The sequence below is a fragment of the Atractosteus spatula genome, chromosome 3 (genome assembly GCF_055471065.1).
Source record: "Atractosteus spatula isolate fAtrSpa1 chromosome 3, fAtrSpa1.hap1, whole genome shotgun sequence".
NCBI classification, from domain to species: domain Eukaryota; kingdom Metazoa; phylum Chordata; class Actinopteri; order Semionotiformes; family Lepisosteidae; genus Atractosteus; species Atractosteus spatula.
Genome location: NC_142708.1, coordinates 72,974,754 through 72,990,544, shown reverse-complemented (window position 1 = coordinate 72,990,544; position 15,791 = coordinate 72,974,754). Strand labels below are relative to the sequence as shown.

Genomic DNA, 15,791 nt, shown 5'->3' with positions numbered 1-15,791 from the left:
GTGTCCTTCAATCTCGGGGGGGTTGAGTGCAATTCGATGCAAATTATGTACATTTTTAAACTTTTTTTTGTCATTTAAGGCTGCCCACAGAAATGACTGAACATTACCCTTGGTTTTCAACAGCAACAATTTATTGTGAGTTCCCCAGGGAAAAAAAATCTTGAAACACTTTCTTTAAAAAACAAACAGACGACAAGATAGTGCAACATTTCCAGTCTCCTGTAACCAGCTGTTTTCAGCATTCTGGAGAAACAAAATCCACCCAACTTCCATGGCTGAAGTTGCCTCTTTTTAAAGAAGGGTCCTCGGAACTCAAAGACCTTTTTCCTCCCCTCTGTTTTACAAAATATAATTCTGACCTTTTATTACAATTGAAAATTGATAAAATTGTTTTAAGTCTGAAGACATTTTCAGAATGATGGGAAACATGGCATTAGACAAAATGTAACAAACAACAAACCAAATTATCTTTTTTTTATAGTGGTAACATTGTGCTTTTACAGTACAATTTTTTTTTAAAAAAGCTTATTAGATGATTGATTCCTCTCATTCGCAACTGCCATCTTCAAAGCTCACAAGGACTTTACCCAGAAGTAAAAGTATGACTTAAAAAAACTAACTTTTGGCATTTTATATGCATAACACAAGATACAAGCTTGTCCCGGACTAATAACCTTTTACATCATGTCAGTACCTTCGATAGTTTTCGCAAACCATTTTGCAACCTGTAAGGGTTCATAAACCAACGGAACTGCAGCTGTGTTTTGATTGGATTGTAACGGTCAGCTTGGGGTCAGGTAGATGATAGTGGCTCTCAGTCCTGGTCCCCAGGGCCCCATGTGTCTGCTGGTTTTTATTCTCTGGGCCCTTAATCGCCAGTCCAAATTTCTGCCCGTCAACTGATCTGCTTTCAGGGTTAAGATTTTCTTTTCTGCCCTCAGTCCTTGGGTTTCAAACACTTCCTAGTTAAAGTGCACCATTTCATCTCCAGCAGAGAAATTTAAGCAGTCTTTCTTCAGCTTGCCAATTAAAAAGTTGCTCCCTTATTCCTCACTAAATAGCTCTTAACAGATGATCAGGTGGTCAATCGTTGAACAGATACAGGTGGGAATGACTCGTGTCACTGTTGTGCCGTCTCTCTACAACTCTGCATCAGACAGTGTTCTTCCTTTTACTGAAGTCCAACTGTTTGTACATCAGCTCAGACACCTGCAGAGGGGCAGCCCTGAAGCTCAAGCACAAGCTTTCAGCATTCGAGCCCTGAGCTTTGTAAGAGTCGAAAACAAATTGAAAAAAATAAGAGCTCAAACTGAACACCTTATTTTAGCCTGTGATTAAGAACTGGGCTGAAGCCAATGAAACCAGCAGACGCGGAGTACTCCAGGGTCAGAACTGAGAAACACTGGCCTAAGGCATGTGTTTGCATGAAGCTACAGCAAGAACCACAAACACGAACAAGTAGCTTTCACGTTTTCTAAAATGGTGGAAAACCAAAAGCAAAACTATCCACAATGTTGTTGAAATGCAGCGATATGCAGTCAGTGAGTGTGTTGAATACATTGCAAGTTTCGTTGATGCTGCATGAAGGACTGGTGTTTGACATCTCCAACATTGTGCAGCCAGAGATCAATAAGGCTACACACCAAGACACTGTCACAATGACTCCTCTATAATCTCATGTTCTAGTCAAGGAGACTGAGGGCCAGGAGTACCGAAGGACTGCACTGCTTTTCAGAGCAATAAAACTGTTGCGTGTGAGCGAGACGTTTTGGGTGACATGCTGGATCGGTACAATGATATTTGCCAGGTATTGTGTTCCAGGCTTCATTGCAAAGAAAGATTTTGTTTGGGTTACAAGGTTTCTTGCAGAATATTGCAAAAATGCAGGGTATCGACTATGCCAATGAGGTTTCTCCAACAACGATGTGCTACAGCCATCGGCACCTGTGACACAAATCGCCCCCAGTTGTGAAGCACTTCTGACAACCTGTTTTAAACAGCTGCTGTCGCCAGATGTTTGAAAGGCATGGCCACTGTGGGTCTCCTTACTGCACTGGTCCTCAGCAGCTGTAGCAGCAGCAAATAACTCATAGAAGGAAAAAAGCAAGTGAATTTCATATCCATACTACCCTCTTCCAAATAAGCAAAGTCCAGAACAGCTAAGACTTGCTATCCACGCCAACACCGAGCTACTGGGAACCTTAAAGATGAGCCTTTGACCCAGTGTAGCCATGCCCCCTTTTTCCCCAGGGACTCTGTTGCTTGTGTTGCTGAAGCAGGAGCAAACTCCTGTCCTGCCCAAAAAGCACCGTTGACCAACAAAGCCTTAAAACAGAGCTGGGCCATTTCTAGTTTCCAAAGGTAAACTGGAAGCAATACACTGTGCCATGACAGCCCCCAAGCCCATTCTGAGGGTGTGAGTGGAAACAGAAAAAGCAGGTGGTACATTATTCTAAGTGAACAATCAAACGGAATAAGTATGAAGAGTAAGATTTGTGAGCCTCACCTGAAGTGCAGCCATATTGTTAATCAGGTAAAGGAAGAGGAAATAGGGACATGGATGGCTGGTTACTTAGGTAGGTACAACTGCATTGCTAATGCATTCTTGCGATTCTTTAAGTGTCATGCAAGCATCACTTTTTAAGCTAAAACCACATCATACAATGATGTTTTACAGTTTTTCTGTAAATTGTACAGCACCTCTTTCAGTGCCCTGGGGACTGGTCCTTGCTGCTACTTCTGGCCCTCAGCTGCCTGACCACAGATAAGTCCAAACCTTCCTCAGATCGTGTCTGATGGTTAAGCAGACTGTGAATAAAATGCCATTTAAAGTGCTGGTCTTCCAGACACCTTCAAAGAATACATACTAAAGGACCAGGTCCAAGGTCCACTTTCATCCAAAAACAAAAGGACACTGTCCTGCCTTTCTCCGGGTCTCCCGAGACAGTGTGTGGAGACGGCGGAATATCAGCAATAACATTAATAAAATCAGCTTCCAGACAACTTCACTCATTAAAAAAAAAACATTGTTTCCATCATTAACTCAGATACAGTTGCAACATTTTTTCCTATTAACACAAGTACGTTTCTGTGCAATCAGTTAAACTGGCAGGCATTCGGAAAAGTTATCAACAATATAAAGATGGGTGCTACACCCCACTGCCAGGATGACCTTGGTGTAGGTTTTTAGAATATTTCTTTATTAACTCTTATGTTAAAAGTTGTTTTGGCAGCATACAAATCTAAAACAATGCACATATATTCTTTCCTTAAGGAACAGAACACTATGACAAGAACTATAAACAGGAAATGCACAGTGGGGGGAAAAAACATGGGTTTAAGAGAATCTTTCACAGGAAAATTCTAAAACCCAGCCATTCAGAAGTTCTCTGGGAGGACAAGAAGATATCGGGTGTAATTCAGGCATTATATATCAAAAGCATTTTAAAGCAGAGGTCTGCAACCCTGGTTCTGTTGTGCCTCAATCACACAGGGCTTGTAGGTCACCATTAAATCAATTTCTAAAGATACAGAACATTGCAATTGTGACCAATTTAACAAGGGTATTGTTAAATTTGTGCATTTACAGCTTATTTGGAACCGAAATCCCAAAAGCATTCTCCAACCCTCGAAGAGCAGAGTTCCCTTAACTGAACAGACGACTTGCTTGATTCATGAGTAGCTTACAGGTGTCACCCATCTTTAGAAACAGGTGACCTTTCAGAGTGGCTGGATTGAGGCTCTTCAAGACCAGTGTTGGAGACTCCCGCTTCAATGCACAGTCCTGGAAAATGACCCACTTCTCACCCTATATAGACAGACCTGTTAATACCACTCCCAGAAAACCCACACCTACAACCCATTGACAGCTCAGTTCATCCCGGGCCTATAGCCCAATAACTTTGGACTGGGGTAGCTGAAGACTTTATTCTTGTATATTTAATATAATTTTATACTGAAATTCAGTCTCTGATAATTTAACCAGGACACAGAACCCTGTTTTGTGTCATGGGGTCTTTAACGTCCACAGAGTAGACGGGGCATAGTTTATCGTCATAGTCTGGTAGACTGCACCTCGCTGTCCTTCCAGGAGTGGACAGAGCTCATCTTCAGAGTCAGGTCAGTAACCATTCTACCAAACACTCAAGCTGGACATGAGGCTGTGTTAGAAGTACCAGAGAGACCTCCAAGCCAAGTACCGACCAACCTTGAGGGTCAATACGGGGATAATTATTTCTATCTCTTATTAGGATATATCCTATTCACATAAAACAATACGCAGCCCTAATACTTATTTGGCTCCCATTCTCTTTTTCTTGAATAACCAAAAAAGCATTTAATATTTTTACACAGTAATCTGGATGTCAACATGTCCAGATACATCTCTGAATCAATCTTTGCTGAAAAACGAAAAGCTTGCTTATTGACTATGAACTCCAGAACTGATCAGGCAGGCTGCCAAATAAGAAACCCCAAATGCAGTGTCACAATCTTAACAGGAAGTTCAGCTCCCCAAGTAAAGGATCATTTTATTCTGAGCATGGCCTAGAGTAAAAAAAAATCAAGAGGGGCTACAGAGTGAGACTGCAAGGACTTGCACCTGTTTTTCCAATCTGTCAACTAGCAGGGAGATCAGAAGAGTCTAACAACTGAAAAATGTTAAAGTATTACTAGAGGTTTAGGCTCTTCAATCCCAGCACCTGGCTGAACTGGGCAGAAGAACATGCATTAAGGAAAAAGGTAACGTTTGTCAAGATCAGTCCCTAACAAAGGCATCCATCCCACCACAGGTTAAATGGCGGGCAGCAGGAGAGCTTCTCCAGTCAGCTGCACGCTCTGGGGATAAAGACAACCCCTGCGACACACCGGCAATTTTCTCAGCTCCACGCTGCAGCACAATGGCACAAGCGGCGTGCGACTCCTTCCACACTCCTCCCTTCTCTTTTGGCACATCAGAACAGTTTTTCAACAAGTGGTACCGCTGTCGCGACCACCTAGCACTGCAGTAAGAGAACGACGCTTCAACGGTGCCAAAAGGCAATGCAACAACCAACGGCACACGACTGGATCCCACATCCCAGCTCGGGAAAGCGCCGGTTCTCCCATTGCCTCCTCCGCGTCAGTCAAACGCTTCCGTCACAGTTTTCCGCACGCGCCGCACGTCGCGATTGGAGACGCGCCAATTTTTAAGCAATGCCTAGAGATCTCACAAGGTCAGTCGTGCTTCTTCCTATACTTTACAGTCAGCTCCTCCCATGCAGTGAAGTTAAAACGTTTGGAGCAAATCGCCGCCTTTATAAAAGAATACTAAAAACACTCTAGCAATGGATGGTCTTTTTCATCTGATAAACAGTACAGTAACGCAAATACATACAAATGCAAATATATGCCAATCACACACACACATATATATACACATATGTATATATATATAAACATACACACCGTGGACAAATTAAATTCAGTTTTATAGCAGTAATCAGTTTCACAATGATATACTGTACATGGACACCTGGATTAATCAAACTCTTCAGTTCTTTACTGAAAAGGGACTACGGTAGTACCACATACAGCACTGAGCTTTTGTTGTAACTAGATTTTTGGTGTATTATTCCACTATTTCAGATCAGCGTACCTCCCCAGTCAATGACAGAGCAACACTGTACCCATTCAGTCAAGTGGGTTCTCTTGCTCAGTACTGGGTTCAGTGTGCAGGGGTTTAGGGTCAGAACTGCAGAAATGCATCTAGGTTTGACTGCTGTGACACCTGACGTTAGGCCTAGGGCTGCCACCAAGAAGCTTAAACGAATGCCTCCAGAAACCCGTTATCTGAGCCAGCCACTGCAACAAGACCTCCTTTCCCAGAGAGGCCTTCAAATTCCAACTTGGAAACGAAGGCCGTCCTCCGAACACAGTCCGTAGCACCTGGACAAAGCCAACGGCAGCCCCTCTCCAGACAAGACTTGCCAAGGTGAGAGAGAAAATAAAAGAGAGACATTTGTACAAAAGGAGGAGGGTGATTGTTTTGTTTAAGAATTAGAAAGATGGCTTCTTAAAATCACCAAACGGAACCCCTCTCCCCCCCCCAACCTCCAGGTTACGCCGGTGTTGGGTCTGCCTTTTACAGACTCCTACAGAAGCTAGTGTCAAAAAGAGTCTTATAAAGTTTGTTTTTTGTTTACTTACATATATACACACACACACCTGTACACACCGCCGTTTTGAAAACCCTTTCCGGCTTCTTTTCCGACACGAGCAAGGGGGAGCCCCGGAGTTCGGGCGGAGGCGGAGGTGCTGGTCTCGCGCGTTGCAGAGTTCCTGTCCGCCGCCGCTCCAGGCTCGTGTTTGGTCAAAAACAACAACAATAAAAAAGGCAAACAAACGAACAATCGAAGAGACCAACAAAGACGTGCTTCTGCGCCCAGAGAGCTGGCTCTGAACCGAGGAGGGAAGGAGGGGGGGACGCGATGGAGGAGCTGGGGACGAGGCGGGGGGGGGGGTGACTCCACGAGCAGGACCGTTCTGCAGTTTCCCCGCTAATCTTCGATGACGATGGGCTCCTCGTTAACGGGGTGTCGCAGCTGCAGTGGAGTTTCCAGGTCCGACTGGACGTGCTTGATGCAGATCTGCTTGTAAGGCTGCCGGGCGGCTCTCTTGATGTCAAACGAGGCGAGGAGTTTGCGGACTTTCCTGCACCCCAAAAAAAAAAGGAAGATGGAGATAACCTGGCGGGGAGCAGCAGAGGGCGTGTCCTGTAATCTCAACAGCTGCACCTGCCGTATTGTTAAAAAAAAATGCACTGCAGTTTTAAATCCAAAAATGTTACTGGGTGCCCAAAGAACACCGACAGTTCTTCGGTAAAAGTAATTTAAAAAATAATGCTGGGTTAAAGAAAACTAGCAGTTTCTGCCAGTGGAAAGAGCTGATCAGCAAGGACTTGAAAATATGAAAGCACAGACTCGGAAATGACAAAGCCCTGCATGTAAAACACTGCTGCAGTTTTTGTCAAGCAAAACACAACCAGTTTGCAATCCAACAGCGTGTTGTATTTAGACATCAAAGAGAAATATTTTGTGATGTATAATATCACATATATTGTGATATTCGTAGGGTTTAGCTGCACAGGCGTATTCTCTCTCTGGGTACAAAAGTTACTGCAAAAGTGTAAATATATTAAGGAAATAAAAATAGGCACAGAGGGGGGGAAAAAACAAGTTTCCATTGCACAGCTGTCCTGAACAGATAAATAGCACGCAGACAGAAAAAGGTACCCGTCTATTTAAACACTACTACTTTTAATGCAACCACAAAAATGTCAACCTCCTATTCAGTGTCCCTGTTATTGACAAAGGCATGAAAGGCCATCTTAGCAACAAAAAAGACAACAAATAAGGACAGTGATGCAATGAAAACTTTGGAAAGAGTGGCACCGTGTCAGTCAAATTCGGCACAGCTGAGAATGACATTCATCTTGTAACCATCAGCATGATCTCGTACCCATGCCTGTTCAGCATCTAAACTGTTTTGAAAATATAAACTCCATAATTACAAACACCTAAGGAAGCCAAAACTGTGCAACCACTTTCTTACATTTAGCAATAACATCATGCGTGTTTCTGTCAGATGACATCATACTATGACGGAAAACCTATCATTATGTGCTGCAGAGGGCCCTTTGAGATGGGTTATTTTTTTTCAAGTGAGGAAAGCTACTTTCGGTACCTGACCAAGGCATGCGTCTTAAAGGTTGGCTGTGCATTAGCACAGATCGTTTTGGACACAGTGAAAAAGAAAACAGGATTGCAAGCACAATTGTGGATAACGGTTGCCATTTCCTAAACAGAGTAATGTGTTCTTCCTGAGAAATTTTAATTGCAACAATTTTGAGGTTTGGAATTGGCGAGAACCATTCAATTCATACGAACAAAATAATAAGAGAATATTAGAAAACAAGAGAGAATGGAGAATAAGAGAATACTGGCATACAATCATATCCCCCCCATTAATCAAGCTCTCTCCATCAACCCAATATAAACTAATATACATCAATCTAATATACAACTCATTTAATCGATAATGTTAGATACTCTGTACATATGCAAAAATTGATTTCACAACTGACATCCTATCCTTTTAAAAGAAGCCTGAATATTTTTTGTAAAGGAGGAAAAAATCAATTTTCAATTAGATGAAAATCAAAATATTTTTCCCCTCTTTGCGATACTCTGCATCGTTCCAGACATTTCCAGTGAAATGTCATGCCCTATTGTAAAATGTTGCTGTAATAGCTCATGTTACAGCTATACAAGAAAATGAAACAACAAGAGACTGTTCACCAAATGTAATCAATCTCAAACTGCAGTTTTTAATTGCATGCTGTACCCTGCAGAACGTTAAGCTAATGTTTAAGCCCAATCGTTCAGGAAAACCCATTTCAAACCCTTCCTCTAAGGAAGTCACACACTGGCCCAAAATGAGCAATAAATATGATCCGCTTCTCAGTATGCATCCAACATGCATCACACAATAGAACAGACCCATCACGTTCTGGAGTCAAATCAGCCTATTCAATTGAACCATAACATGAAAACAAATTGATCGCAGCAGGCTCCTCTTTACACAAAGAGTGGCAGGCGTTTGGGACTCATTTAAGATTCAGCCCACGTGACGAGACGTTACCTGGTGTCATTGGTGGCCATGAAGAAGACGTCATCAGGAGCGTCGATCCAGTTCATCCTGCGCCCCTTGACCGGCGGCAGGGAGCCCTGCTTCAGCATGCGCTGGCTCCTCTCCAGGGACTTGCCGTTCAGCAGGTAGCTCTTGTTTAACGTAGCCTGGCGAGAAGGCAGGGGACAGACCGCTTTTAGCTTCAACTCCGGGAACGCAAAAGGTACAAACTGATGGTCAACCGACAAGATTCTCATCATCCTGGTCCTGGAGAAAAGTCTGCAGCTCTGTCACCCTGTAACTCACAGCTGGCAGCCCTGTGGAGCTCAGCAGGTGTGAGCCTGGCCAGTACCTGGATGGGAGACTCCTGGGAAAGCTGAGGTTGCTGCTGGAAGAGGTGTTAGTGGGGCCAGTAGGGGGCGCTCACCCTGTGGTCTGTGTGCGTCCTAATGCCCCAGTATAGCGATGGGGACACTGTACTGTAACAATTATTAGGAGGCCTTTACCAGTCATGAATTGGCTTCATCACTCTGTTCTCCTCCCCACTGATAGCTCCCCACTATCCTCCCCACTGATTCATTCTGGTTTCTTTATTCTAGCCATAATCTTCATCAGAGGCTAACCGATTCCCGTTTTCTTTTTGGGGCTTATTTGCTTTCAGCATTTACAAGGCCACATTGGGATTTGGAGTTGCTATTGATACTGTGCCCATTTCAGGACTGCACTCATTCATGTGTGCTGCCTGAAGTGCCACCAACTGGGACCTCTGCAGGAGAAAACATTCACTGTCGGGTGTGTCTGATACAGTGTCACTCCCTCTTGAGTGTTTATTATTAATTCATCACCCATGGGGAGCTGTTTCGTCAGAAAGCAAACTGGGCTAGATGATATTCCCTGTGCTAAGCTTGCGGAAAACAGAACTCTTGAAGTTAGGCATTTCTGACATTCAGTACTGAAGAGACGAGTTAAGAGTCGAAACAAGGTTGCAGCTCCTTGAAATCCTCAGCTAGCGCTGGAGATTTAGAGCTCAGCTGGAACGAAAACCAACAGACAGTGCTGCTTCAGGACCAGGACTGCACACCACTGCATCAGACACCTTTACCAGCAGCAGTGACTCTTAGAGAACAGGTAGACTGCTAGCGTGCAAGTCTTCATCCCCACACACAACCACAAGTGCTTTATTCCAAGTACATTTTAGTTTCAGTACTGCAAAAGTTATACATCACAGGTGTAAAATAATCAAAGAATATAACAAAAACCACAACCCAACAATGTGCATTTACAAGCATACTTAGCGCAAATGTGAGTAAAAATAAAACAACCAACTGTCCCTGAGTGAGTGAGGGTAACACTTAGTACATAAGAGAGCCTTGAGCTTTTCCTTGTCTACCTGTCCCAGCCCATGAGCGACTGGGACCAGTTCCCAGGACAGGGCAGAACAGAGCTACATGTGCCGCACAGGCACTGTCTGGAAAGGTTCTTTGTACGTGAAGAGAGTTTTTACAGAATTCTAAAAGATCTACATATTCCTGGTTGACATATTCTTGACTTCTTAAATGACCTCAACCTGAAGGAGTAGGGTTAGCAGCTTGCTCAGTTACAGGCAGTAACTCAGTGGTATGGTTTGCTGTCATTTTCAGAACCCAGTGACTCAGTTCTAAGTTTTGTTTGTCCATACTTACAATTTGTCTTACTTGACTGTGATTTGGCAGACCTAAAAAGAAAAAAATATATACTTACACACACCAACATTAAAAATAAAAATCCTCATGTTACTTTGCTAGCTAAGAAACATGGAATAAACCCCTTTTTATTCAATAAAATGGAATTGGATTTCTCTTCTATATAATGGATACATATGTAACAATCGTCAGACTCATGTGACTAGGTTCCGCAAAACAGGAAAACGTAAAGGTTGGTGCTAATCTGAGAATTAAATCGGAGCAATAATCCCTTTCCAAGATCACGGACCACACTTCCTCTTTTAAAGTGACCGAGATTTGAGAGATAATCCACAGTGTGTACATTGAGCCTGGTCTTTTGCAACCCCGCTCGAGAATCTGAAGCTTGCGTCTAAATTAACTGACAGGCATCATCGCTGACCCACAAGGCAGCTGCCTTGCTGACTGCCTCTCACCCCCCCCTGGGGCATCATCAATAGCTGTATGAAGGAGCTAAGCAATAGACAGCTGGCAGACTTTTCAGTGTTAATCTGTGTGTTATGTTAATCTGAGTAAAAGGCAATTTACAAGGAACATTTTAAAGAGATGAACTACACATCATGGTAATGTATAAAGCTGAAGTCATTACCAAAAGGGAAATGGCTGATTTCTTAAGTGAATATTTATGTCAAGTGTTTACCAATAAAGAAACAGATGTCTCAGGCTGAGGAAAGCGCTCTGTATTAAATCCATAGTACTGGCACTGAAGAGGTAACAATCCTACAGTACATGTACGAGAATAACCTAGTGATAAAGCCTTCTAAGAGTACAAGTTTAAATTTGATTTAAGTTATGCCTAGTTACAACTCAAAAAGGAGTTGATTACGTGCACATGAATAAGCTGATAGAAAGAAGATGACACACAGATTTTCGTTCCTCTGGGTTGTCTTTGCATTTTGTTAACTTTATAGTGTTAGAATTTTTCACTTATAACAAAAAAGGCATCAAATCCTTACCTCGCGAAGGCATCAGCAACCGTTTCTTCACATTACCTGCCAACATAAAAAAAGAGGATCAGGCCATATTGGAGACTGGTAGTTCATCTGCGACTGGGAGTACTGGACGGCAGGGGACAGGACACTGGGACACCCCACATGTCACTACGCTACAGCTGGGCGAACTGGATCACATGTGCTTCAAAGCCATTCTGCATTATGGCTGAATGCTGAACGTGTTTGGTAAATACAAACAAGCTTATGAAATGGAAACTCAACTTTAGCAAGGATATGCACTGGGTGTTTTTTTTTTTAAGACAGCTATTAGCCATCCATCCATTTTCAGTAACTGTGTAATCCTTAGACGTGCAATATTCACAGTCTCGCAGTTACTAAAACTTGTGAGACCATCCCTCTAGTCTTGGCTCCTCTGCAGTAGTTCCAGCTCCTTTTAATCTCAACTCTTAGCTTCTTCAGCGGTTAACATCTCATGGTCTCTGTGATCTACTTCAGCATCACTAGGCTGAGTGTCCTCCTTGAGTGCACTGATCACCATTTCCCAGTCAAACTTGGCGTTTGAAACATGCAAACTGGAGTTTGCCGCCAGCACCACCAGAGGGCAACGTCAGCTCAGCACAGCCTTCATGCGTCTCCTACATGGCTTTCACACACACATCTATCTGCAGGGTGGACACCTGGAATGTCACGGTCATTGCCGACAGGGCTGTGGTCCTTCTGGCCCACTTTGCAGATGCTCCAGACCTTGTTATAATTACGTAGTTAGCAGGGAACAATACAAAACATCATTGCTGAACATCCCCCAGTTTTCACATAAATAACATCCCTACAGGTCAACTAACTTCACAAGTCCCCTGCTTTAACAGCTGGCACCAGATTGCAGCCTCCTAGTGTTAGCCACTCCGATGGGACCATGGTGGAAACACTGTTACAACATACCCTTTCCAGGCGTTCTCAGGACACGTAGGAATCCCATCACTACTCAGAAGAGGCTTGCGATTGTCCTCGCCAGTGCCAGCCATCACTATCTGCTTTTTTCCCCAGAACAACCCACAGGGGGCGCACTGACCTTCCACGCCATTGTGTTGCTCGTAGCTGCGTTTCCCCAGGATGGTAGTGGAGCCGTGGTTGATGACCGGCGCCACCTTGGCCACGCTGGCGCTCCCCGGGTGCGACGCCAGGCTGACGGCAGGCTTCACCGGCTCGGGCTTCACGTAGGGGTGCAGCTCTGCAGGAGAAAGACAGGAGCGAGGACTCAGTCAGGCACGGGCACAGGCAACGTCTCTGCTTAATGACACCGAGGTCAGTCGGAGGGAGTAATGAAACCAGAATAACCTTGGTTAAGATGTGGATTGACATCATTGTCCCAATTATGAGGCAAATTTCAAAGCATCGAGCATGCAATAAAACCAGATGCAGATACATCAGCATGTATCACCTGGGTATTCACTCTGCACAGATTAAACATTTCTAAGCAAACCACTACTGAAGCTTGTGGACATCAGGCTTTGCCTGTCAAATAAATCCTCCTCTACGATCGCGTTTCTGTTTCCCTGACTTAAGCGACGAAAAACATCTTTTAGGGCATCGGCAACGTCACACTTTCTGCACTGCAGTTCTGCTGTTCCTGCTTTGAGAACGACTGTTGGGAACATGGAGAGAGTGACTCACTGACCCAGGTACTTGACGATCACTTCCAGGGGCTTGCGCGTCGCTGGCTTCAACTTGACAATTTGTTTTTCTGCTTCGGGTAGTCTCGCCGTGCCTGTTTTTGTAATTAAAGAGGATAATGAACAAACTAAAAACAAGAACTGCCTTCTCACAAAAAAAAAAGATCAATGCTATAACGTCTTCCACGACATTTCAAAACACGCATGCAGTTCCACTAGGTGTCACCAATAGCTTTACTTTTTTAAAATGTCTTAATTTCCATTTTCTTAAGCTGCATTTACATGGACCTTTACATGGAAAGGTATGCAAATCTTTCCCCCATAAAAACACCACTACATGCAGAAACCAGATAGGACTGGAATCTGGATCACTTCAAGGAAAAATGCCGATGGAGATGAATTTAACATCAACCTGGGCAGGATAAGGATAGTTTCTGGATGGAACCCGATATTATTTGGGGGGAAAAAAATGAGACCATCATGGGTTACAACCCTCTCGAGAAGTTCACTACAGCTTCTAGGGTGACTGAATGGGTCGCCTTGTGTCCTCTACAGGTTTGGGATGACGCCTTCGAGTGCCTTCTGGGACTGCTGGCACTTTGCAAAGAACAGAGGGGAACAACCAAGGATCTACAGAGGATCCCAAGTGTTAAAACTTTCAGGAGATGAACGTAAACCGGGCTTAGGCCGTAACCAAAAGAAAAACGCCGGTTCAAACGAGCATGAGTGTTTTTCGTGTTTGATTTCCGAACAACCCGGGATCAACATCACCAGTGGTTCACCCCCAGCGTGGGCCAGATGAACAACAAGGCAGCGATGGTCACATGTTATAATCTGACAAGCAAAACAGTAACCCCTGGCAGGCAGCCGCAATTAAAGGTCTTCTCCCCCGCAGGCGATCAGCTGGTTTGGAACCAGCCCCCTGTCGGCCAGGCTGGAGCCGTGCGCTGTGGGAGACAGGGAACTCTTTCCTGGGAGCGCGCGTGACCCACTCACACTCCGCTTTGATGGCGGCGCTGCTGATGGCCACGAACGGCCGGCGGGCGGATCTCCTTGGCTGTAGCAGCGCCCGACAGAGGTAGCGGGCGAGTCTGGTCAGCTTCGCGGTCTGCAGGTAGAAGGCCTGCTTGGTCTTCAGGGTGTACTTGGGGTTGGCGTTCTTCACCCAATAGCTGAAGGGAGCCTGTGAATACCCACAATCCTCTGTGAGATGACATCACTTCTTGTAGGTTTCCCCACATCTCTTCACTCTGGTCCCCTTTCTGCATTGTTTTACTTTCTAAAGTGTGATCTCAATCGATTCACCAAGACGCAAAGTGTAACATTTTAAATTTCAAGTCACCAAATTTGGCAGATTTGCTTTCAAACATACTCATGCAGAATACAACCTGGGCTGGATGGAAGAAACTTTGTACCACAATTTCAACCAGCAGATGGGAAATAAACCTACAGCAGTGTGCAAAAACTACCTCAGAAATTCAAAGCATTTGCTTCCACCATTGGATTCTATTTCAAAGGCAAAACTCTCTTTTTTTAAGTATAGGAATCAACAACAATCACTTGCTTGATGAAAATGTACAATCCTACTGGATGCAAATCTTTCCTGGACTGAGACTCCTGGACTTGAGACTGGAGAAAGGCAGGTTAAGAAACGCAGATCCACCTCTCACTAACCATACTGTTTCTGGTGGGGCCTGGTCTCTCTCCTTCGAGCCTTGTGGGCAGCTTTAGGCCACCATACTTCTTCCAGTAGCTCCAGCAGATGGCACACAGACGACACTGCATGTTGGGTGGACCCCAGGAATACCACTGATAACACTGGATGGCTGAAGGTACAGAGAGGCACAATTTTATAGCACAATTCAGCAATTATCTCTATGCGAAAAAAACATACAGGACCCAGAACTATAGACATATTACATTTTCCAGCAATACCTCTTCATCCTGCGATGTCATTTTTCATCTGTACAGTGGAAGAAGAGGCCTGAAGTGCGTTTTGTCAGCACAGTGGTCAAGACCATCTGTTTTCATACAAACCTGCATTAATAGTTGGCAGCCCTACAGGGGCTCAGTGAAGACTTCCTCATTGTTTGCACATCTTAACTGAGTTTAACCTCATGCAGTAAAACAAACAAGGATGCTGTTCCTTGGAATGACTTGGAAAAAAAGACATCACAACACCAAAAACGCCATGTACATTACACGCAGGGTGGCTGTGTACTCACAGTAACAGCTCTCACACGCCCAGCCAGCATTTCCACTCTGAGCCTGGGAGCTCGATCCATTGACCAGGCCAGTCTTGGCGTTGTTCACGTTGATCTGGTTGGGGTTGGGCTTATTGCTTCATAAACACAAAAGGGAACAAAAACTTCAGTCTTCATCCTTCCACCATCAAACACGAAAGCAACAATAAAATATGTTTATTGCAAAATAGCAAGAAATATTTTCAGTCCTTAACTTCCTGAGTTTGAAAAGGCAAAAATTGCCCCCAAGATGCATGAGAGTTAGCACAGTCCGCACTGGTGGAGTTGACCTGAACAAGGGAAGCTCATTGGAAAGGTATGTGATACCTACTTCATGTGCACTAAAAGGTGGTAATCCATGCTATTTGCAAATATGACCAAATCGATTGCTTTTTAACGTGTAGCAGCCTATTTTGTATTACTTGTCATTCAGGGACTTAAGATAAGAACTTTTTCCTGTCATGCTGCACAAATATAAAAGGCAGGAAACTTAGAAAATGCCAAAAAAAAGTTTTGCAAGCCAGATATTATCCAATA

General features: G+C 44.1%; 1 protein-coding gene across 1 annotated transcript in view; it reads right to left on the bottom strand.

Annotated features, from left to right (window-relative positions):
- Nucleotides 1-107: 107 nt before the first annotated feature.
- The window catches only part of LOC148838705 (metastasis-associated protein MTA1-like), a 39,291-nt gene continuing 23,607 nt past the window's right edge, over nt 108-15,791 (bottom strand). The window contains exons 12-20 of the mRNA XM_088910287.1: nt 15,237-15,352; nt 14,686-14,837; nt 14,008-14,194; nt 13,017-13,106; nt 12,411-12,569; nt 11,345-11,380; nt 10,350-10,381; nt 8,680-8,834; nt 108-6,690 (exon numbers count right to left, since the gene is read on the bottom strand). Coding sequence (XP_088766413.1) covers nt 6,537-6,690; nt 8,680-8,834; nt 10,350-10,381; nt 11,345-11,380; nt 12,411-12,569; nt 13,017-13,106; nt 14,008-14,194; nt 14,686-14,837; nt 15,237-15,352 — 1,081 coding nt within the window. The 3' untranslated portion in view covers nt 108-6,536. The remainder of the gene's footprint in view (nt 6,691-8,679; nt 8,835-10,349; nt 10,382-11,344; nt 11,381-12,410; nt 12,570-13,016; nt 13,107-14,007; nt 14,195-14,685; nt 14,838-15,236; nt 15,353-15,791) is intronic.